Consider the following 24,490-nt stretch of genomic DNA (forward strand, 5'->3'; position numbering starts at 1 on the left):
AGAATTTTGCTGGCAACAGTGCAGCTGCAGTAATTACAATGATATGGAAAACTGAACCACAATTTAAAAACCAAAAGGACTATTGCAACTCTTACAGTTCAGAGACTGCTGAGTAATGTCCATTCAATATATGTAGGTAAAATTCATGATGCTTTATTATTTTCAGTAATTAATGTGGATCAAATCTGTTTCAGAAACTCTAGTTTAAGCATGCAGGTAGGTTTGTTTGACTGTTTTGTTTAACCAACCACTTAAGAGTCAAGTAGAAGTTTTAGTGAAATTAATTTTCATTAGTTAATGCTTAGAAAAGTCTTTGAAGATACTTATTGCCATATATTTGTTAGATTTTTGTCTCATAAGCAACTTCTCCTGTGAAAATTATTTCAACAAGTTTTTGGACCTGTCAGCAGTATTTTTTTTCCTTGATCAGGGCCTGAAAATTCTTGGATTTTCAATAGCTTCTGCCAGGGCAAGACACTGAATCCTTCTGAATGCTCTATGCCATGAATTCTGATCCTTCATGTTGACTAGAACTGTCACACATAGTAATAATGAAAACCAATGTGAATTTTGTATGCCCAACCTTGACTTTGATTCAGTCAGTGAGGATCAGAAAGAGTTTTTGATATGACTTTAAAACACAGAGAGTTGTATTCAGCACCTTCTCTGAATTCACATTTCTTATTGGAATTTCTTTCAATGAAAAAGCAGTTAATTTGCTTAATTAAAACACCTTTAGTTGAATTATTTGACCAGTTTGAATAGTTCTTATTTGTCTGATGACAACTATAGGTTGAATATACCAGACTTTCACTGAAAAATCTGCCTGTGAATGTCCTAAACTTGTTTCCATTTCTGCAATTTATACCTCATTCATACTATAAATGCTTGTTCAATACTTGGTTTGGTCAATGTTGACTTTGAGAAAATGATGTAGCAGTCCAGGAGAAATGGATATAATTTACAATCTGGATCCTTTGGTTGTGAGGATTGATCCACTTTGATTGTAATGTAAGAACCAAAGAAAACTGATGTGGTGTGGGGAAGTGGTCTGTAGCTTTATGAAAGAAGTAGTTGAAAAGTAAAATGAAAAAGTTGAAGAGTAAAATGAAAAAGTTGAAAAGTAAAATGAGTGCGACTTTTTGGAAAAAAAAAATAGGTGATGTGATTGTTGTGTTTTACCTCAGTGCACAACTGTATGTCTGATGTAATTGAAGAACAAAGAAAAATGACATTTCTTCATTATTTCTGGTAATTAGTTTAAGCAGAGACAGATTTCTGGAGGTGCACACTATTTTGAGCAACCAGTAATTGTGTAAGCTACACCTCACAGACAAACTTTGTCTTCTGTTGTAACAGCAGGCTTGCCATCCTGTCTAACCAGGCTGTTCAGTAATGTTGAAGAGCTGATTTTCTGCTTTTCAGAGAATGTTTGAAAGCTGTGGATATGATTTTTATGTGTTTGGGCAATCAATCAATTTTATTGCTTGGCTGCTTTCCCAGCTCCTGGTTGCTTCTACTACCTAATTTTGCGATGAACAAGCAAATGAATGTTCTAATTGTATATAAAGAGAACTGTTCTGATTGTCATGTTTTGAATTCTTAACAACAGCTTAAAGTATTACAGCTGTATCCTATCAGCATATCATGGCAAGTCTTGTGAATTAATTTCAGTAATGAGGCAAATGATACTGAAACCCTGCAGTACAGCTCTGGCATATTTTTTTTTGTTTCTATGTATTTGTCATCTAATGAGGATTTTTTTTTTTTTCCTAGAAGAATAGTTTCTTGCACTGTTTCATCACAGCACAACGTTTCCAAAACTTGCTTGGTTTGAACTGCGCTGCAGCCTCCATCAGTGTTCCAGGGTTTGGGTGTCCTAAGGGCGAAGGAGATGCTGACAGGCTTGGCAGCTGCTGCCACAGGGAGCAGGGGGTTCTGTGCAGAAGGAGGGTGCTGCCAGTGAGGAGCAGAGCCGTGGGTGTGCAGCCCCAGCTGGCATCCTTGGTGCAGGTGCGGGAAGCGCCGCTGGCAGAGACGTTCCAGAAGGATTGTTTGCAACCTCAGCAGCCCAGGTGTGAAGGAGGCATCATCCAGGCACTCCACACTGAAATTCCCTGCAGATCTCTGAGACACCTGCCCACAGCAGCTACTGCTGCCTCAGTTACTATTTCGGTGTCTGCCACCTCCTCTCCTTTTCAGCTGCTTCATATCTTCATGTGCTTGGCCCCATGCTGAGGTCCATTACTTGGGAAAGCTCAATTAAAATCTGGCCAGCTGCTTCTCAGCTGCATGAGCACTGTTGATGCAAAGTGCTGGCTAGAAAATGTTCTCTGCTGATGTTTCATTGGAAGTGGTTGGTTTGTGGGGGCAGAGAGAAGTGGCTCCAATTGGCAGAATTGCATTTTGGCCTGGAAAACAAAGAATGAAATCCCACCTCTCAACTTACATAACTGTTAAATATCTTGCTTTGCATTAGAGTAATTTCACTGTTGACCTTAATAAATCAGGATAACCCATAGGCCACGCAAAAGTAGGCAAGTCAAGAATTTGTCTTAATTCATTTTCTGTGTGCCTCTAATAGTTGTATGCATCAGTATCTTTTTTCCTAAGGGAAAAAAAAAAAATGGAAAACAAGCTAAACCAATAGTGGATCAACAAAATAAGACCCAAAGATTAAGGAAGTCAAGAGTGCTTACTCTGTGAAATGCTGTGCAAAATCAAAGGAAGGAGAAGCACTTTAAGTCCCTAAAATGATACTCCAAAAATCAGACTTGCTGCAACAAAATATATACATGTGTGCATGCATACACATATGTGTACATACATACATATATGCATACACACACATAAGGAAATTACTGGAGAGCTGGAGAAAGTGCCTTAAAGAGAAAATTGTTATCCAAGTATTGGCCAAGTGTATTTGCTTATGCACAACTCTACATCAAATTCCAGACCAGAGCCAGCTTGCATCCTGCCAGTTTACACCCCAGGCAAAAAATCTGTGTTGAGTTTCTGCCTGACTGTGTAGATTTTCCTTGGAATAGCACAGTCCGTTGTCATAAATTTTAAGAGAAAAAATGCAAAAGGTACTAAAACTAAAGGGCTGTTAGCAGCAGAGGGAAAAATAAAAGGCACAACAAAAGCAACTAAGAATATGCTAGGGAAAGCTGAAAAACAGTTGTAATACAGCATTTTGGATGGTTATAACAGTGATTGTATATGTGTGGTCTGTGAAGACTAGAATTAGATGGAAAAATTTGGACAGGGAGGGTATCATTGGATGAATGTCCCTCAGTTAAAAGCAGATAAGGTCAAATGAGAAAACTGGTTTAATAACAAGGCTGATAAAACAAAATAAATTTAATAAAAATTTCCAGAAGAGATGAATTTTTCATCTTGTCTAGTCTTAGATCAAAATATCTTTCCTTTCTGAAAAAGGAGTTTTGGGTTCTGAAATATAAATTAATGAGCTCACCAACTCTCTGAGAAAACTGTTATGAGGTGAATAAGAAAATAGTTACATGGGTCAATGGATTCTTAGTAAAAGAACAAAAGCTGGGATAGATAAGCAGGCAAATTGGTTTCATTTTTCAACATCATGGTAGAAATAGAATGCACAAAGAATGCAGTTTCTCATGGATGATTATTATATCTGGACACAGACTTTTGCAGCAAACAAACATCACAAAACATCTCCAGCTACCATTCTTTGAGATACCTCTGACAAATGTGACACTGGAGAAGCAATTTACTTTCCTAGTACGCATATTCTATATAACTGCTAAAAATTATCGCCCAAGAAAGTGGAAATGTAAACATTTTTGTTTTCTCATCATACTTGTTTATTCTAAGCCTCTAGGCAGATAGTCACATTTCTGGATTCCTCTGACTTTCTATGCATTAATAAGCCAATTAAATTATGCTTTTATCCAACTGTTAGAGGGACCAAAAGCATTTTTTTGGTTGTTTTATCATTAAATTTCTAATGATAAACATGTTAAGTACTGTATCAGGCCATTGCATACAAGACTCGCAGCTCATGTATAATTAAATCTAATTTTAAAACAATTTCTGCTTGTTTCCTGCATGCATTTCATTAAATTTCTTTCCAACATAATGGAATTCCATTAAAGGAAAAAATAGAAAACAAAGATCACACGCAACCTGCTTGCCGTTCATGTGCTTAGACATGCCATGCATTTTCTAATCCATGTTCTAATCCAGTTCAGCACAATTTATGTTTCAGCAGCCTTGATGAATTCCAGAGTGTTTGATGAGAATAACTAAAAGTGGCTTGGCTGGTGCACTGGCTGGAGCACACTGTGTCCTAAGCTGTTGAGATGCATTGCTGCAGATGTCAGGGTTGGATTCACAGGCTTTGAGGGGTAGGGTTAGAGCAAGCTTGTCTATCCTGACCTGGGCCACAGGTCTGATGGAACAAAGATGACCTCTTTAATCTTCCACTGATTGCTCTGGGGTCCCCCAGGTCTGGCCTGTGCTGGAGAAGGAATGCACAGCAAGTTGTATTTTTAAGTAACAGGACAGGGGCTTGTGCCAAAAGAGGGACATCTGACCCCACAGGCAGCTGCAGGAAGCAGGAGACAAGGTAGTGAGTTGTTGGTATGGACAGAGCAATCACTCATGAGCAGATGAATTTCCATTACCCACCACAGCTTGCACAGAGCTCAAGTGCAAGAGCTATCTGTACACTGGGAAAAAGCAATTCTTTCTGTGGCAGGTGCAAAATATGAAGGAATAATGAAAATAAGCTTTGAATCACCGATTCCCTCTCCCGTTATAACTAAGAATGTGGTAAAGAGGAGTATGATTTGACACCAGAAAAAAAGTCATAAATCAAAAGAGATATGACATATTGATGGAAACTGTGATAGGACATGCATGTTGGTAGGACAATGTACAATAATGACAAGGGAAGTACAAAAAATATATAAAAAATCAATATAGTTTGTGATAATATGGTTTATCAAATAGGAGCGAGGGAATAATGAAAAATATTAAGGAAGTTTGCAGTCAGGAAAGTAAAGTTTATTCTTATGGCTATGTAGTTCCAGAGCAGGAGTTTGCTTGCCAGGAGCTCAGCCAGGCCAGAGTAGCTGCAGGTCTGCTGGCTGTGACTGGATCAGTGTATCTGGAGCACTTGATTCCTCTGATTAGAATGCAAGTCAGAAATAGAGATGCAGCCCTCCAAGAGCTAAATATTGTTGATAAAACTGGAAACAAGTTTTAAAATAAATTATTACCATTTAAAAAATAGAAGAAAGACCCACAAGCAAATATCTGCCCCCTCAAAACACCTAACCAAAAACCAAATCAACAACAATAACAACAAAACCAAAAACATCACCAAAGGAAGAAACCTTTATTGCCACAAGTCCACACATACAAAAAAAACAACAACTCCAAACTCCATCTTCATGCTTATCTTTTAGAACAGTTCCTTATGATCACCAGACATATTTGAGAAAAAAAGTTATTCAAAACTTTGCTGTTTAATTTATCTCCTTCCAACAAAAATTCAAGCCAAAGTAACCATTGCAGTTTTATTGTTCACATTAAACAGTTTATTATACATTGTGGAAACAGTCTTCACTTTTGTTTGCATTCTTGACATGTTTTGTCTGGTGTTTTTCCATTCAATGAGATCAGAAACCTTTACCTCCAAGCATTGCCCTTTCTTCTGCTCTACCATTTTCTTCCCATACACTCCCAAAGACTGAGCAAAGCAGGGGTAATGTGTTAAAAAATTGCTGTGATATTTGGTGCTGTCTTTTTCTATGTGCTCTGTATGGGTATAAAGAGCATTATTTAAATGTGAACTTTCCAGAGCCTGTCATAGTTGATTTTTCCATGGATTGGTGTGATGAAACTTAAACGAATTTTAATGGCAGATTTTCCAGCACAGCTTAGTTGAACGTCTTTATATTAAATTTTAATCATCTCAAATGAAGCTCTGTGTGGTGCAATGAAATTCAGCAGAAGTATGCTGTGCTAATAAGCTGCAAAATATTAATATTGAGACGATTTTTTGTCTGTCTGGTATCAAAAGTCTTCCCTGAGCTGCAACATAAAATAAGATTTTAGCTATAAACTCAGAGCTCATCTGTTAAAAATAGCTGAGGAGAAGGATATCTGTGTGTTCAGTGTTACTAGGATGACTAAAGTTGACAGAGAGAAGCCATGTCTGTGGTGATTTAGGCTTTCATATTCCTGTGGACAAGACAAATGATCCTAAGATGTATTTGGTGTGTATACCCAAAGGAAATTCAGAGATATTCAACTTACATTGCATTCCATCTAAAATACAAAGTACTCTCCTGCTCTTCAAGTTCAGTAAAATGAACTCAAATTGAAATGGAGGAGGCTTTCTGAGGCAAAGAGAATCTGCTTTAACAAAGAAAGAACTTAGCTGGTTTTTTCCAAAAATAATTAAATGGGAGAGAAGCTCTTGCTGCTCATGGATATGTCACTAGGACAAATACTGAAACCAGCAGAAGCACATTCATAGTAAAAGGCAATTTGCAAAACCAATGAGGTGTAAACTAGCCATGAAGGTTAGGTTAGAAGTTATTTTCCCATCAGCTGGATAAGTGAAATTATGACTTAGGCTTCCCATAACACAGCAAGAAAAGATGTATTTCAGGTAGAAGTTGATGAGTTTTCAATGGGATATGACAAAGGACATGTGGATAGGCCCATGATTTGAAAAGTTCTGCTCACTCCATGCTCCCTAACTTTGAATTCAGATAGGTGATTTGCACATAACTTAATAAAGTAAAAATAAGTCTTCCAATCCTTTTGCTGTCTCTCCCACAAATGAACACAAACCCATAAGGAATAGATAATATCTTGCATTGTTTATTATTACAGTGATTTCTATAACTTTGGGGCTCCCATGCGTAAATAGAAGGTGATTAAAGAAACTTGCAATAAACAATTTATCACTAATTAAAGTAAGTCAACTGTTAAATTAATTTAGAAAATTGCCATTGTATTTTCACTCTTAAGAGTTCTTAATAATTATTTCTCACAGATCAATTTTTGCATTTCAATAGAGAAATAATTGACTACAAGTGTATATAATTATTTTCCTGTATTTTACCCTTCCTGATAAACACTGCCACTTTTGCACACGAAGCTGTTTGAAATCTTGGATTCAAGGAGCTCTCAAACATTCAGATAGCACTGAATACTTTCCCCAGATCGAGGACACAGACTGCTGGAATAAATGTGATAAGTGGCCAGGAAATGGCTCATAGGTTAGGGAGATGTCTTTTTCATGGTCTGATGACTTTCTAACGCTTTTTCAGAATTCATAAAACTTTTCTCCCACTGCTTTCTTTCCAGGTAGATGGGTAAGGCAATGTGAACGCTGAATTAGTAATTTTTCAGCCCTGTTTCAGCTTTGCTGTGAGCCTGGTAATTGTGCCATTTGTTATCAGCACGGGTGAGCATCCATATCTGCTGGGCCATCCTCGTGCACCACGCTGCCCTGCAGGAACGCAGAGCTGTGCACAGATAAGGGAAAGCCATGGATTTGCCACACCAGTGTGTCATTACTTGACTGCTTTGATGTCCTCACACAGGATAGCTTATCCTTTGGCTTCAAAGGGATCCCACTAAACTGTAACTGCAGCAAGGGCCCACAGGATTCTCGCTGTTTGTAGAAAACAATCTCGCCTTTCTCTATGGTTCTTCTAATCTTGGGATGTTTCAAGTATATAAACCATATTGAACTTTAATCTTTGCTGGCTCACCTGAATACTTAGGTCAAGGCTTTTCATGACTAGTGGCTTTTTTAGATCCACGTGTTTTACAGCAGTCTGTGCTTCACTTTCTGAGTGTTTGAAAATTTTCCTAAAATATGATAAGTTTCAACAATATTGGGGCTTTACCTGCTGCTTCTGTAAGTAGAGGGATATTGAATTAAGTAGGTTTTTAAAACCTTTTTCTTTTTGATTTCTTCATTTTTTAAAAATCTTTGCTGAGGTACAAATTGTTTTCACAGTTTTTTTGATACATTTTTGAAAATTTTTATACATTAAATTAGTATAAAATCATTGCTTTGAGTCACATCTTATGCAGAGACAGTGCAACTTCTGCCTATGTTAATAAAATAGATATTAAAATAACACCATCTTGACTAGAGCTAAAGAATGCAATAATTTAGAACAAAGCAAGTCAAGCACCTTAAAGGGTTTGTTTTCTGTTAGAAATTTAGATATCTTAAAAAGCATTGCCAAGCTGTAACAAGTCTTTTATTCCACAAAAACAAAATTATGTGGAAAGTGAATATTGCCCTCCAGCAGAATTTAATTCCACATTCTTCAAATGTCTTTAAATTGTTCTGTGTTCTTCTGGCTCGGGCTTCTTTCTTTTCATTAACTTCACTAAGGCAACAACAAATATGTCTTTAGAGAACAAGAATGGAGTTTTTATGAAATAGGAAATACTCATAATCAATTTACCTTTTTTTGTTGTGGCTTTCAGGACAGTTTATCAGAGGATGGGTGTTAGAGAGCCTGGTGTCTTTCCACTTCACCTATTCTCTTTGGGAAGGTAACCCTGAAGCAGAAATGAAGGCTGAGTGTGGTGGGCTGTCACCCACACAGGCTGTTTGCATGTGTATTATAGATAGCTGTGCCTATCAACAAGGAGCAAATGAAATGTTCACATTCTCACTGTGAAATCCAGAAAATTTGAAGATACATTATCAGACAGAGAGTGAAGCCTTTGGGTAGAGAAAGCTGAAACACTGCCTGGGTAATATCAGGTGGATCTCTGCTTAGGAGATGCCAATAAACCTGCAGTTTGTGCATTTAAGTGTTTATCCAAGGAGACATAAAAAGAAACAAAGGAATTCTCCAGTGGTGTCACGAGCACCTCTCCACCCCCTTGGTTATCATGCAGGATAACCTGACCCCTGTCTCATCAGAGGACAGCAAGATGGAACCATGGTCACACAGGCTTTCTACATCTCAGGATAACCAGCCCATGGAGAAGTAGCAGACCCTTGTTTCTTGCTGTTAGCTCATCAAGCAGTGCCACAGTTCCTTGAGAAGTTACAGGTTTGACCCAGGAGTGAGTGAGTGAGTGAGTGTGGGGTCAGGCCCTGGGTCATGCAGGGGGTCAGCAAATGAGCTATATTGGTGCTGATCTGAGCACTCCTGAATTGTCTTTTTGAGCTTTTTAGAAAGATTTTGAGGTAATTTATGCCTATAACATTGTCTTCTCACTTTAATTGAGGCCAGGGCTAATATAATTTTCAGCCTACCTGCTCTTCAGTGCAGCAGCACCTTGTGGCACTGCTCTGTGCCTGCCAACTGTGGAGAACTCCTGTCAGTATCTAGGAACAAGATATATTTCTCAGGAAAGCAGCAGCTGATGATTTGCTGTAAGCACAAATCTCCCAAAAGAAGATTTTTTTCTGGAGAGCATGGAGATTGGGAGGAGAGGATCAGGGAAGATGTGGGAAGTGAAGTCAGTGTGCATGAAGGATGACTGGATGGGGATTAGTTCCCCCTTTGATGATTTTGGAGGCTGAGCAAAAGGAAATACTTGGTTTTCCTCATCCATGAAAACTGTCAGGACAAGCAAAATGCAGAAGTAGAGTACAGAGTGGAGTGATCCCTTGGGAGAGTACCCTAAAATTTTTGAGGGGATCATATTTGGGTTTAGACACTATTTCTAACCCAAACAGTCATTTGTATATTAAAGCTGTTTCAGAGCCCAAGTGGCATCTGGACACTTGCCTCTCTGCATCCACTAGCTACCACCACTGCTGCAGTACAGATGGCAGTATGTCTGCCTTGGGGTGTAACTTAGAATAGGGAGTGAAGGTCTGCACTTGCCAGAAATCGAATTACCAACAGCCAAAGGTCTGAAAAAGTGGAAAAATTAAATAGAGATAAATTGCAGAGAGCTGGTGGCTGCCATCCAAGTTGTCTGAAAGAACCAAACAACAAAACAGCCAAGCTGCTAACCCAAATATATAATTTGCCATTAATTTAACACTCTACCTACCTATTAGAAATGTGCTGTTCCAGAGCTTTATACATGGCTAACCAAATGTACTTTGGCCCCCCAAAATAACAGCTGAAGGAATCTGTGGCACTCCTGTGGAATAACCAGAGGAAGCACGAGTGATGCTAGGGCTGGGTGGTTGCTCCAAGTCTCACAGCAGCCCCATTTTTCTGTTTTTCCCAGGCAGAGCTGACATGTTTTCCCAGGTGGGCATCATCTCATCTGCACTGCCCTTTCCTGGATAGCAGAGGGAGGGCAGGAAGGAGACCCACCACCCCTCCTAGCACCAGGGTGGGTTGCACAATGCCTCAAGTGGCATTGGAGGCCAGATTCAGCCTTTTACAGGTGTAGAGCTGAACCACAAACACAGGCTTATGGAGGCACTTTGGTGGGTGAGAATCTGCTAAAAACAGGCAGTGTGGGTTTTATATGTTATGACTTGCAACACTAAAATTTTGCATCACAGACTTTTGATCTTGCAGCGCTGTTAATCTGCAGCTCTGCAGCAATTCAAAATTTATTCAAGCAGAACCATTCAGATCCAGACCTGCTGTTAAAGGTTGTCTGCTAGAATCTCATGCTCAAATGAATAAAAGTTATAATCTGATTTTTTTCCCAATATTTGTGTGTGGGGTTATCTTCCCCAAAAACACTACTTTATCAATATGCAGAAATCCAAAACCTTTATGTTCTCTGATCCAGTATCCTTCCAGGTGCAGATCTCTAATTCCCTTCTTCATAGTGTCAGGATCACAGTTTTCACTGAATTAGAAATAGTAGTCTTTGGTGAGGAGAATTTCTGGCTTTTTCATTAAGTAAATTCCAATAATACATCAGAAAGCGTAGGAAGAATAATTTCACATGTTATTAATTCCCTGCAGAGGATGCAAAATTTAAAAGAGGTTTGTTTTCCTGTGTTTATTTTTCTTAGGTTAGAGAATGGGGGAAAAAAATCCATTTTAACTGTATTGAGTTATACTTGGGAATAAGCAGACTAATGAGCATCTGTTTTCTCCCTCACCTCTCTTAGAGGCTTTTCCCTGAATGGTGTGCACCAAAGGAAAAAAACTGCTGTGACTTCTGCCTTTTAAAAGACCTTTCTGGTGCTGGTCTCCTCCCAGCTAAGGAGAGAGCAGATGTGCATAGAAATAGATTCATGCACTTCTTATGTGTTTAACTGTGCTATACATCTCTTTTCACCAACCCAGCAAGCTTGGCTGCCTTCACTGTAATGTAACTGACATGTTGATCCATACTTGGTGTCCCTGCTGCAGGCAAGAAATTCAGATCTGGAGAACTATCTCACCAACATATTTTAAAAATTAGTTTAGCAAATGAAGTATCCCCATAAAGTCCAGAGACTGAATGGGGATGCAGATTTACCTGTACAGATAGTTCTTTCCCTAAAGCTGGTGTAAGGGCAGTGGAAAGAGACTTCCATGCACAAGTAGGATTTTTGAATAGGAGAAAGAATAAAGTATCTCCTTTTTGTTCACCTGGCACCTCCCCTAAGATGTACCTTTAGAAAAAACAGTTTGTTTTGTTTTTCTTGGAAAATAAAAGGGAGTTATAGGCAGTTAAAAGTATTTGCTTCTTTCCTAAATAGTTCCCAAATAAGTATACCTTTTCCAGCTGGACATAGCCTTTCCAGGGTTATTTTTTCTAACAAAAGGAAAAATTTCCACAAAATGTCTAATGAAAGTACTTAACATCATGAGCCAATACTACTAAACAATACACAGGATGCATATTTCTGAAGGAATGATTTATACAGATGTCCAAAAGTCAGTTTGCCTTCAAGAAGGAAAATACCAGAAACACTGAATATTGAGATGGAGGAGATGTGGCTCCTTGCTCAGCAGCTCTGGCTGACATTGCCTGAAATTCCAGGTCAGCATTAGCAGTGAAGTGCTGTGAAAGGTAATTGCTTTAAAGCCCCATTACTAACTAGGGACACCACATTAGAGTGATCATGTTAAAAGTTTTGGAGGATCAGCAAGGGAGGTGAGATGAGAAGAATAATAAAGCAACAAAACAGGATGGGGTGAGGGGAGAGATCTAAAGTTTCTGAAGATGAATCCATCTCAAAGAAAAAAAAAAGAACCAAAGCCTTTTTTATACAAATAAATTCATAAAAATAATAAGAAATACCTATTTGTATAGAAGTAAAAAGAGAAAGGAGGTGGGATCCAGTGCACAGGGCAGCCTGTGAAGCAGCAATCAAGAGACTGGTTCTATTCTTAGCATTTTATTCTTCTGCACATTTTTTCCTGTCACTTTGCTAGCCTGAAAGATCTCTGCAGCAGATTAGTAGCTGTGAGAGGTGTGTGATTTATAGAGTAGCAGCAAAGCTGCCAGTTCTCACCTGGGATGCATAGCTAAAGTGTCATTATTGTAAAATTTTTGACTTCTTGCAGTTTGCTTAAGCTCAGTCTCATACATGAGACATTCTTAAGCATACATAGTTACATGCATGTCCATGCACAATTTCACCAAAATCAGCCACTACAATTATCTTTACCATCTTTGACTCTCGGATGTGTTTGTCAATTAGAGTGTGCAACAGTATCTCAGATTTTCTGCTGAGAGGTTGCAGTTATTTCAGAGGCATTCACAATAAGGGAAGAGTTTAAACACTCCCTGCAAGACTTCTTGTCTTTTTCCAGCATGAATTTTCTTTGTTACAGCTCTCCACGAGCCTTTGGCATGATTCTTCTGGAAGTTCTCACTCTCTTTTTCTCTTTTTTTCCCCCAATCTTGAGTATGGTGAATAACACTGAGTCATCTGCACACATTCCCAGTTCTCTGATTTTTTCACCTCTTCTGTTTGTTCATTAGTAGTTGCAACTGAACATTCACATTCAAATCACTTTTGAGGTTCATAAAGCAGAGGTTTTAATCTGAGTCAGTGTCCCCCAGCTCCTTTTGCAGCCTTTGGAGAGGAATAAATAATTGTGAGACATGATTCATCTCATCTCAAACTAGATTTGTGAAACAGGTCAGATGAATCATATCTTAGAAGCCCTCTACAGACCTAAGCTTGCTTAAGCATGAAAGAGAAACAGTCTTGTGTCAGATCTGAAGAAAAAGGAAAAAGTCAGCCTGTGTGCCTTGATTCTTGGAGGAGTGGGAAGGGATGACAGCATTGCTATCCAAGGTTATTGATGTTCCCTTGCCATAAGCCAGGTACAGGCTGGCATGAACCAGGAGATGCAGTTGCACCAGCAGATCTGTGTGGGTGGGATGAAGAGGAGAGAGCAGCCACACCACTGGGTGAAACCAGGTGGGCTGTGATATAAGCTGGCCCTAAACCTGGAGGGGCAGCCCTGGCCCCTTGCAGCTCCTCCACCCTGGTCCCTGCTCCTGCTGCCTCCACTCTGCCAGGGAGCAGAGACTTGGTTATCCATGCAAAGAGTACCTCCAAAGAAAGAGGAAAAACAGTGGATTGCAACTGGATCTGAGAGCCCTTCAATGAGCACTAGGGCTGACATGAGAAGGAAAAGGAAGGTAGTGTTTGTCAAAGTATGTTTTATGGATAGTTCTCACATCTAGAGCAAAAGATGGAGTATTCTGGACAGCTCTTGTTCTTGCCTGGAGCTTGGAAATATTATTCCTTTCTTTTTTTTTATGTTCTTTGACTCTGCAAGGTTTCTATCCTTGAAGTACTACAAAGCACAGACATTATCAGCCTCCCTGAGTTACCTCAGAGAGTGTGAAGCAGAATATTTGCTGAGGTGTTTTTGTGGTAATACTGAAGCTTATTACAAACATGCTTCTTCACACCAGAGGGTTTTATTTTTGTGGTTTTGAAAAGGTAAGCAAATATTCTCAGAAAATGTATATTCTTTTCAGGAAATGTAGCCAATGGGAGATCTGTTTTGCCATCACATAATGATTCTCTGGTATTAAAGTCTGGCCAGGAATCAAAAGTTGATACTATCTATGAAATATCTAGACAGACTAACAAATGTCCTATGAAGTGATTTATTTCAGATCTCCAAGTATGTACTTGATATTGGCTCATGGAAAGAAGCTCCTGCATGACAGACTGGGACTTGCTGGTTGCATTCTGAATTTTGACTGAAACCTTTAATACTAAATCTAGAATGGCAGGTAACATTTACAAGACTGAAGGTTACAAGTCAGTTCCCATCTCCTGACAATTACATCCATGACAGAAGCCAGACCTGCACCTACAATTATCAAGTGGCCCCAGCTCAGTCCTGGGCTACTGTGGGAACTGGGGTAACATCAGCACTGAGCCATTTCAGTCCAGAAGCAGACTTACTGGATTTGGAGGTTTGTGATTGTAGTAACTAAAACAAAAATCAGTTCTACAAACATTATGGCTCTGTAATTAAGTGCCTGTTTTAGCAAACCCCTCACTTTCTGGACAGCCTGTTTTTCATTGAAGCTCATGTTGGTTCTCCCTCCAAAATGTGTGCATTGGCAATGGGAGGGTTTCTTTAACACTAGAAGTTAAATAACTTAGGGAGGCTGAAGGAAGCAAGATTTAGGGGTGTACAGCTACAAGCAAGGTATCTAATTTGAAACTGAATTAAATTTGGTAGGGTTTGGCTAGCTTGGAGAAAATGTTTTGAATGCATAAATAAATTCAAATTTCTTGTGAAAAGTAAGCTGTTCATGTAGAAAAAAATTCTGCAAGTTGAGACAGAAACAGCTCAAGATGAGTGCTGATGCTTGTTTTAGTCAGGGTACTCATCTAATAAAATATTCTGAAGGAGAAGACTACCAGCAAAATGTCTCTGGCCCTTTTATTGCCATCTCACTTTCATATGCTTGTATGTGTCCTTGATCATCAAATCATACAAGTGATTTGATATTTTAGCTTTGAAGCTATGCAACCCAAGATTCATTGGGAACGTGCAAACCCAGAGCTGAGAGACTGGAAACAAAGCTTGCTCTGAAGTACATTCTCCTTTTGTCATCTTGTATAAGCCTTGCTGACTTTTATCTTCATTAACAGCTTGACTCTGTATTACACCCAAAAAACTCTTCACTTGAGTTTCAGTCCTGACAGAGAGTGTCAATAGAGGACACTGTGTTGTGTGCATCACATATGTGTCATATATTTTTTAGGTTTTAAATGAGATATAAGTCACACTGCAGAGTTAAGCCATTCCAAGCAGTAAATGTCACCTGAGAATAAAAAAAAATCAAAACATAACCTACAATTCACAAAATACAGCAATGAAATTGAATATAAAAATCTGTTCATCAGGGAGCAAGAGGAAAATAGGTCTAAAAGTATAAAGAATCAAAGAATAGTTTGGATTGGAAGGGACCCTTAAAGATTGTCCAGTCCAATCCCCCTGCAATGAGGGTAATAATAGTAAAGAAGGTATACTAAACCATCTTCTGTCCATAAATGATGAATCTTCAGAAGCTCACTGGGAGTTCTGTCCCTGTGAAACAGAGGGGTTTGACCCAGGCATGTCCTTTTGGTTTTGATTTCTGGAGGGAAGGAAGCATGCTTAGCTGTCAGCAGGAGGAAGGCTGCCTTCCTCAGTCCTCAGGAACAGGCAGGAGAAGCATTTTCTCTGTGACAATTTTTTTTTCTTCTGAATATCAGGCTCAGACTGAAATTAATGTAGCCATGGCATTTTTCCACATTTCTTTACAAGGCTCTAAATGGTCCTGTGAAGAGCCAAAGTCATGTTTCCTTTCAGCTTATGTGAAGGCACGCCCATAGATACTCAAAATGGTGACAGAAGGAGGTCCCAAGAGTCATTCAGAGGGGTGAAAACAAAATCTTCCCATAGCAGCAGGGGAGGATGTCAGAGGGCTTTGTCTCTCTACAGTCAGAATCCTGGGTGATGAGCACCTGAACTCATGAGGAGGAAATTTTATATGTGTCTATTGTTGTATATTTGCTATTCTAAAAAAGCTAAGCCTCCCAAGTGAATAACCTGGAGGAAATTTTACCCATGGGAAACTGAGATAACCTTTCTCACCCTGAGAGCTGCTTGTAGATCCCACTGCTGCCATCACCTCCCAAGGCTACTTTTCTGACAAGCCAATGGCAGCTTTTTTCTTTTCAAGCTTTGTCCCCACTGAACAAAAAGTCAAGTAATAAGCAGCAAAGCACTGCTTTCATGTTTGGAAAACCCAGAGCATGCCATGCCTGTATGAGCTGTGCTAAAAAGATAACATACCTAAATTACATCCCACCTGGGGCTGCAAGCAGCAGAGTCACACTTGGGCATTTGTGCTGCTTTAGATGGACTCCCTCCCTTCTGTACTGCTGTTAGGTCCCAGTGCAATGTGCTTTGTGAAGCTGTTCAGGGGTCTCAGCTGACATTTTAGTTGTAATGGGAGCTGCTGGTAGTGATGGAACTGGAACATTGTCCCTTTCCTTAAATTTTGTCCATTTTGATTAACCAGTACTCAAGAGCTACTGGGGTGTTTCTTGAATGTAACAAGTTAAAGGATCACTGTACACAGCCACACACTTCTCTCGTGGAAGCTGGAAGTAGCTAAGGCAGACTGTTCACTTCCTGAAAGCCAATTCCTTTTTTTTATTCTACTCTTCCACCTTTGAGAAAGAAAACAGCTCCCAGCTGAAGATGTTTTCCCCCATTTCTCTTAGTACAATGGACTAAAGCTCTATGGTTAAGAAATGGTGTCACAAAATTCCTTTATTTTATAGTAGCTCTTCAAGCAGAAAAAGTTAAAACTTTAATGAAGAAAAAAAAAAAAAAAAAAAAAAAAAACCAAGAATTTCTAATATTTGCCTAATGTGATTTCTTTTATGTTGTAACACTAATGCAGAGCTCTTGTTTCTCTGAACTGGCTGGAGGATGACACACAGAGGCTGTTTACAAAGGCTGACATTAGGCACAGGAAGTTCATCTCTTTGTACTGCCTTTAAAGTTAGATGTGCTGGAATGGATGACTCAGAGAAGAAGCAGCTGAATTTAGGTGCTCTTGCTTGCCTGCTGAAAGGCTGTTGACAAACTAGGCTGCCTTAAATTGTGAGTGTATCTTTTAATATAAAAAATACTTACATGTTATATCTTTAAATATGCTCACTATTTTGATTTGTGCCACTGCACTCACACACTTTGCCAGATGGATGTCTTTTTCTTCAGTGGTATATCACATCTGCTCTAGAGCTACCCATGCTTTATTATTTCTGCTAATAGTCTGTGAAAGATCAGTGGTCTGATAAAGGGGCACAAAGTTATTCTGGCTAATAAAAGACAGAGAATAATACTGGGGAGAACTTATAAAATGCTCAGCATGCATTTGTCCAAGGTCACATGTTTATAATAATTTGAAGGACTAGGAGTTAAAATTCTGCAAATTGTCACCATAACCATAACTGGAATTAAGCATCGACCAGTTCATGGGCAGGATTGCACATACTAGGATTTCCTGTGTGTTGATCAATTTAATGTTTTACTCCTGTGAATCTTGGCTGCTAATGCAGAATGGAGGAGATTATATAGTGCTTGTGGTGTAGAGGCCAGAGAGGTCATCAGTTGCATGGAGGAGACACTGCTCTTGCTGCATTTATGTTGTGCTCAATATGCAGTTGGTTGGTACATGCCTTATTTACCTGAAGGATTTTGTTTGGCTTTGTTTACTGAGAAGTCCTTTTAAAGTAAGCATTTTATGGTCCTGAATAGCATGCAGTGTTCTGTCATCATGCATGTCTGAGCATCACACTTGCATCACAGCCCCTGTGTGAGTCCAGACAAGGTAGGAAAATTCTGTTAATGGGAGTTATGTTTTGTAGATGGGGACTGTGTGCTGCTGCACACACCCAGCTGGCAGAATGATAAACCACAAGTTTGTGTTAGCAGTGTAGAACTGCTTTTGCATTTTCCACTCACAGCAAGGACAGAGTGATAAAAAAGGCAAGTAGACTCCAGCCAGTACTGCTTTATGTCTTCTTCTCCTCCCAGCTCATGCTCTTTCTTTCCTGCAGTTTGTTCCAATTCATTTTCACCTGCCACCTTGCTGGCAGAGCTTCCCTAACTCTGCAGTGCAGCATCTAGTAGATGGTAGGTTTTTGACTTGTCAAGGGTCCTTTCTGATAAACATCTCCATGGCACTGTCCAGGTTCTCAGAATCATGCTCAGTTGTTAATAAGCAGGACAGAATTTCTTCTTGCTGCTATGCAGGTACCCAAGTAGAACTGCTCTGTGGAGATACAGAAACCAGAATGTGATGGACCTGTGAGATGCTTTTTTGAACATCAATATCTGACTACTGAGCACTATTTTTTATCTTTTTTATCTTGTCTAGGAGGCATTTCTTGCTCCTTGCTGAAGATGTAACTCTTCCTTGTGCTATCTTCAGACCCTGGATAGATGAGTGGCAAGTAGGAACAGGCAAAGCAATCCTTCCTGTAGTCCTCAGCTCTCTGCAGTTCTGGGCAGTCTTGCAGCTGTCCTTAGAATGTATCCCTGCATTTGTTTTTAACACAAGGCATTGAAAGAATAATAGAAAACAGCTGTGGCATAAGTACTAAAAGCAAGTAGACTTTGACTTATGATTTCTGCTGAAGCAGAGCTGTAGCTGTCCATAAAAATTTCAGCATGGTGGGTTAGAGCTGAATGCATAAAACATGGTAGTTGGTGGGTGGCCTTATCTCATCTTAATCTGATCTAAACCAAGCCTAAGTGGTCTTAGGGAATCAAAACAATGCATTTTCCTGTGTTTAGATGACCAGTAAACATCTCAGAGTTACAGCCCTGATCATTCCCTGAAATATCTATCCATTCTTTTTTGCCTCTGAATTTTCCTCCCATACCAGACTGGAGTTCCCATTTCGTGCTTTCTGTGCCCTGTGATACAGACACAGAGGAAATGTGCAGTCACAGTCTACTGTGCTGGTGTGGAAAGCCAAGGAGGGGAGCTCTGGATGTGAAGAAAGTTGGTAATAGTGTGAAGAAGCAGGCAGACAGAAATGGGGAAGCTGACTCTGATGGTGAAGCTCAGGGAAGTGTGAGCACTTGGGGGCTCTATCAGGCTCTGCTAATGCTGGGCCTCCTCCTGGATTTTGAGGGGCTCAGGGTGTCAGAAAGCTCTCCAGGAGCTACCAGATGCCAGTCATCCAGGCTCTCTCATCTTAGTTACCGTGACCAAGCAAGTGGAGGGTGTGAAATGCAGGAGCACTGCACAGAACGTGTGCTCAGCAGTGTCACACATGCACCAGTGTGCCTTTGTGGGGTCTGTATGGACAGCCAAAAAACATTGTGCTGGCTTCCCTGTGGCTGAAAATTGCTGCACCAGGCAGATACTTGTTTGAAAGAAAGCAATTAGGGAAAGCAGCAATTGCAGCACCATCATATGCATATCTATTCATATGTGGTTAACAGCATAAGTAACTCTGGCTGTCCTTTGGGAAATTTTGCTCCTTCTGTATTTCAATACCTAATAACTCTCTGACAACTGGGTCATCAAATTGCAATAAAAGAATAGAAAAATATTTTTAATAGTGAAAATTTTAGCCAGTGTTTGGCAATTATGGATGTACTTGCATTCATTGGAAAAATTATTTAGATAAGAGCATGGGATACATAAAATAGAAAAAAAGAAATACGGGCATGTCTATCACTACAGAAGTACCTGAAAGCAAGTAGTACAGGAAAAGGAGAGATAAAGTGGGGTAGAGTTAGAAATTTGAATGTTTCAGTATCATTAGCTGCAGATATTCTGCAGGTAGCTTCTACTCGCCATTTTTGTACTTAATAGCATAAAGAATAAGAAAATAACTAGGTAGCTTTGAAAATGTATTATATTATTAAACTCTGAAGCAGAAAGGCCACTTTTTGCTAAAAGACAAGCATTTTGGTATGTTGTTTTTGTCATACAGAAAAACATTGCCATTCTTGTTTCTGTGAAGTAATTCAAGTTACATTCCTAGTTCACAATCCAGTTTGGTCATTTTCTCACATCATTAATCACTGGTCTTTATTAACTGAGGCATCTAAAAAACTGTCGTGCTTAGTATATTTGTGCAGGCTTCAAAAATATTCTAAAAACTTACCATTGCTCTTGGCTTCTAAATTTGCAATTCTTCAGTACACTGATAAAAAAAAACATGATGGGGTGAAGAGGAATCTCAGTTTGTGCTCCAGGCCCTGAGTTAGCCACGACTTGGAGCCAGATTTTGGCAGAGTTTCCCAGGGGAGCAGTGCCTGGCTGAGTGTGCCAGGGAACAGAGAGCTGCCACACACCAGTGAGCACCAACCAGGACTCTGGCCACTGGTGATCCCAGCCTGTGAGCAGAAAGAAAAGTCTGGGGGTTGATTTGTTTGTTTGTTTTCCTTTCTGAAGCATGTTCCCATCTTTTGATGGCTGGTGCTTTACAAATGCTGAGTATGATGACATGCTTGCCAAGCAAACAAGTGAATAAGGTTAGTAATGAGAGCTTGGCCTAGTGTGCCATTAGTCTGGGCACTGTACAGTCATAATGAAGGACAGCATTTGTTGTGCAGAACTGCTGAATTAAGGGAGGGGAGATCAGACAGCTGCAGCAAAAAATTAATTATCAGAAAGGATGAGACTGTGTTGGTCAGGCTAAAATTCTCTCTCTTGGCACACATTATCTAACCACCATTCTTGTTGGCAATGCAAGGTCAGATAAGGGAAGGGATTAAAATTTAGCTCAGTGGATGTCCTCAGAGGTCTGCTTTTCTTGCATATGCAGTGGCAATTGAGTCAATAACATTGTCAGAGTCTATACTGGAGATGAAGAAGTGGTTGGAGCCTGCACTGTGCCACAAAATACCACAGCTGATGAAGACCTAACGCCTCCTAAGAGGAGGATAAATATTTTGTATTGAAAGTGACTTCTCCACTGGCAGTGTGACTGCCTCCTGAGAAGGGATCATGCTTTCCCTAATCTCTTTCCTTGATGAGCTGCCTAATGAAGTGGAACAACAGCAGAGTCAGCATAAAGTTTCATCCAGGTCTTCACTCCACTCATTGTTGCACTAATTATTAATAATTTATTATGACCAGGTTTTGGATATCTGAGCAATTACAGTGCCATTCATGTGGTTTTATACATGGGAGGAATGGCCTGAGCAACTCTCTTCATTGGCAGAAGTTAATAACTTCTGCACTTCCTTACCATCTCCAGGTGCAGGGCTTCAGTGAAATCAAAGAAAATTGCTGAGCACCTAAAGGTCTGCAGAGAGATCAAGAAATTTTCCACTTCTATTAATGGGACAGTGCTGTTGAAATGAGCCACTTTGAAAAAATGTATTTACACTACCTTAATACTGGATAAGCATTCATGTTTGTCTGTTTTTATTGGAAAAGGTTACCAAATAATTTATATACATGCACTAAGACAATTTCAAAGGACTAATACTGTCTAGGTTCCAAATATATAGGGATTATTAAAGCCTCATACTAAGGAAACTAAAGAAACTGTTCTTCTGGAAAAGAATTAAAGAACAGTTGTGAATATCTTTTTATTTATCTTGTTGTTGTGCCTGCAGACCTTCTTAATCTCTTATTCTACTGACTTGCTCTAAAGAGGAATTATAGCTCAGAGTCTTGGGACAGGATGAACATCCCTGATGGACCAGGGAAGAGAGTAAGAGGAAAGATGTCTTATTACAGCCTGCACTGGAGCCTATTTATCCAATAGTTTAATCCTCCTATCAGAAAGGCATTTTTGAAGAACTGTATCTCTTTAATTTCCCCTTCTTTCAAAGGCTGATGCTTTCATAAGAAGAGGTGGGGGAACCCATGTGCAAGAGAAGGGGGTGGCTGCTCCTTCCTGTGGAGCACAGGGCAGCAGCCCTGGGGCCAGGAGAGGGGAGAAAACACAGTGAGCCTCTGAAACCCCAGCCCTTTGATGTGGAGACTGAGCATCTGTGCAGAGGTTGCCACAGCTGGGAAATCTGGGAGCTCATTGAGATGAATCAGGACAATAAGGGCTCACCCTGCAAGGACACAGTGAGCAAGGGGAGATGCTCTGGGCAGCCTTTGCCTTTCTCCCTGATGGATCTAGTTACAGAAGGTATTGGTTGACTTTCTCAGTTTGAAACAGCTTTTGCTCTTCCTTGGGAAATTCACTTTAATGGAGGAAGTTCAAGCAAACCCAACTCAGAGTCCTGGTGCCTTGGCAGGGTGGAGTTGACTGACTTGGGTTCCCACAATGACAAGTAGGAAACCAGAAGAGAGACTAATGTCCATGGTAGAGCATCATATTTTCTTCTTTAAAGCATAGCTAATGCTGAAACAAACCAAAAGCCTGGTATGCAATATATACTTTTTTAAAGGCTGAAAAAGTTTGACAAGGTCATAATTTTCTTTCTTTTTCCCCTTTGCAGAGCTTCTAAAGAATTTGGATTGTTTGTGTGGGGACAGCTACTGCTGTTGGCAGGGGGCACTACTTCTTTTCACTTCATAGCTCTGGCCATAGCTTCATGCAAGGCAAAGCAACCAATGAGGCAGTGCTGTGAGAGCCTGGGGTTGAAAGCTGAACAACTGCAGCAGAATTTTAAGACCTGATGGGTTTAAAGCTGCTGGGGGATTAAAGTAATATTTTTTATTTTGACCAATTAATTTTGTAGCATTCTAGTGCTGATCAATGGCTAATGCTTTGAACGAAAGGACACTTGTTTGATGTGTTTTATTGGAAATAAAGATATACTGGTATATTTACACTGACACCCTGCCCCTTGAGCAATCTCATTGTTGCAGTCAGGTTGCCAGCCCCCTGCCACCCTGCCCTTTGACTGAGACCAGCAACCTAGGCAGGATGCCACAATATTCATGTGAGGTATGCTCCTCTCAAATCACACTGCCAGTGCCAAAGACAAGGGTCTCTGTGACTCTCACCCACGTGTAAATGGCATTTTTGTGGCTGGTTGAAGCTCCCAGGTGACCTGGGCACCAAATGTCCCTGGATGCCCACAGGAGCCACAGCATTACTTCAAATGCTCTATTTTCTTTTAATGATCAGTGGAGTTGCTGTGTTCAGGATGTGCTGCTGCTCATCTCTCCTACTGTTGTTTTATAAACTTTTCCAACCACAGGTACTCAGCAGATAATCTGGGAAAAAACAAAGGGCAGGATATTTGCATCAGAAACACAGGGAAACCTTGCAGTGTCTGATGTGCCTTCTCCTCTCCCCATTTGATTTCCAGCTGCCTGTCCTGCTCATCCCAGTGCTGCAGCACTGTAGCTTCTCTTCCTAAATGGTAGCAGCAGTGAGAACAGTAGGGCTGGTGCATATTTGCTTTGTTTGATACCCTCCTTCACCTCCTTTCCCCATATTTGCTCTGTGAAGAATCAATAGTTTAAAAATAGAAATGAAGGGAGGAAGGAGAAAGAAAGAACCTGAGACCAGCTTCACCCATGATTTTGAAGTCTGTTTTCTTTTTAAAACTTTTATTTTACTAGTCCTTGTTGATGTCTTTGTGTTTTTATATCATTGTAACTGACTTACCTCTCATTGTTTTTATCTTTTCTTCTCTCCCAGTGGAGTTTTTATACTGTGATTTGGCTTCTATGAAGTCTATACGGCAATTTGTGCAGCAGTTTAGAGCAAAGAATTGTCCACTCCATGTCCTGGTGAATAATGGTGAGTTCTGTTTTCTTCTTCTCATATCTGCAAGGGAAGATGTGACAGATGGAGGTCTTGTCCATCACTTCACATTTCAAGCACATTATCTGAACCATGCAGCAGTTTACCATAAGGCTGCATTAACTGGAATGTCTTTCTAGAGTTAAATTGCATTTTTTGAGAGGTTGTCAGGCGATCAGTCTGAACACTTCAATGCCACACCTGCACATGTTGTTGTTACAAGTCTGGTTCCTTTGCTGTGATTTTTTAGCTCTCCAGCATTAAAAAGAATGTGATTATAGAAGAATCTGAGCATCTCTAAGAAAAATAAAAAAGGAAAGAGAAGCTGTACTTTATGCCAGTAGACAATCTGTCTTTTCACCTTTATTTACTTTCTCTTCCCTTATGTTTTTCCCTGTATAAACATTTCTTTACTGTGGGTGGCTGATGAGCTGGGCTGGGAGCGTAATCCACTTGAAATATAATCTGGCAAATCATCCAGCAGCCTCAGAGAAGTCACTGCATAGATCCAGGTGCTACTGGAAAGCTGTTCATAAAACTGCATCCTCAGTGGTCAGAAAACAAATTAAAAGGAAAATATTTGTCTTGCATTCATATAATTATCAAATGAATCTCTTTATTATTACGTATTTTAGCTTTTGTTATTCATGTACTTGCTATCTAATTTTGTATTATAACCACAGTATTTTTGGAAGCCATTTTGTACAATAATTTTCTTCTAGAAATCATGCATGCTTTGCATGCACTGTCCTAAAGGGGAATTTTCACCTGTCTATTTAGCTAGGGGGAAAACCCACCAGCAACAATTTTGGCTTGCTGCTGTTTGGTGCTGTTCTTGTTTTCCAAACTATTTACATGTTTTTA

The 24,490-nt window shown here is 39.8% G+C and overlaps 1 protein-coding gene across 2 annotated transcripts in view; it reads left to right on the forward strand.

The window, feature by feature from the left end:
* Positions 1 to 24,490, forward strand: part of DHRSX (dehydrogenase/reductase X-linked) — a 156,530-nt gene that overhangs the window by 74,976 nt on the left and 57,064 nt on the right. For both annotated transcript variants that reach the window (XM_056490965.1, XM_056490975.1), the window contains exon 4: positions 23,522 to 23,623. In XM_056490965.1, coding sequence (XP_056346940.1) covers positions 23,522 to 23,623 — 102 coding nt within the window. The remainder of the gene's footprint in view (positions 1 to 23,521; positions 23,624 to 24,490) is intronic.

Source organism: Oenanthe melanoleuca, chromosome 1 (genome assembly GCF_029582105.1).
Source record: "Oenanthe melanoleuca isolate GR-GAL-2019-014 chromosome 1, OMel1.0, whole genome shotgun sequence".
Classification (NCBI taxonomy): domain Eukaryota; kingdom Metazoa; phylum Chordata; class Aves; order Passeriformes; family Muscicapidae; genus Oenanthe; species Oenanthe melanoleuca.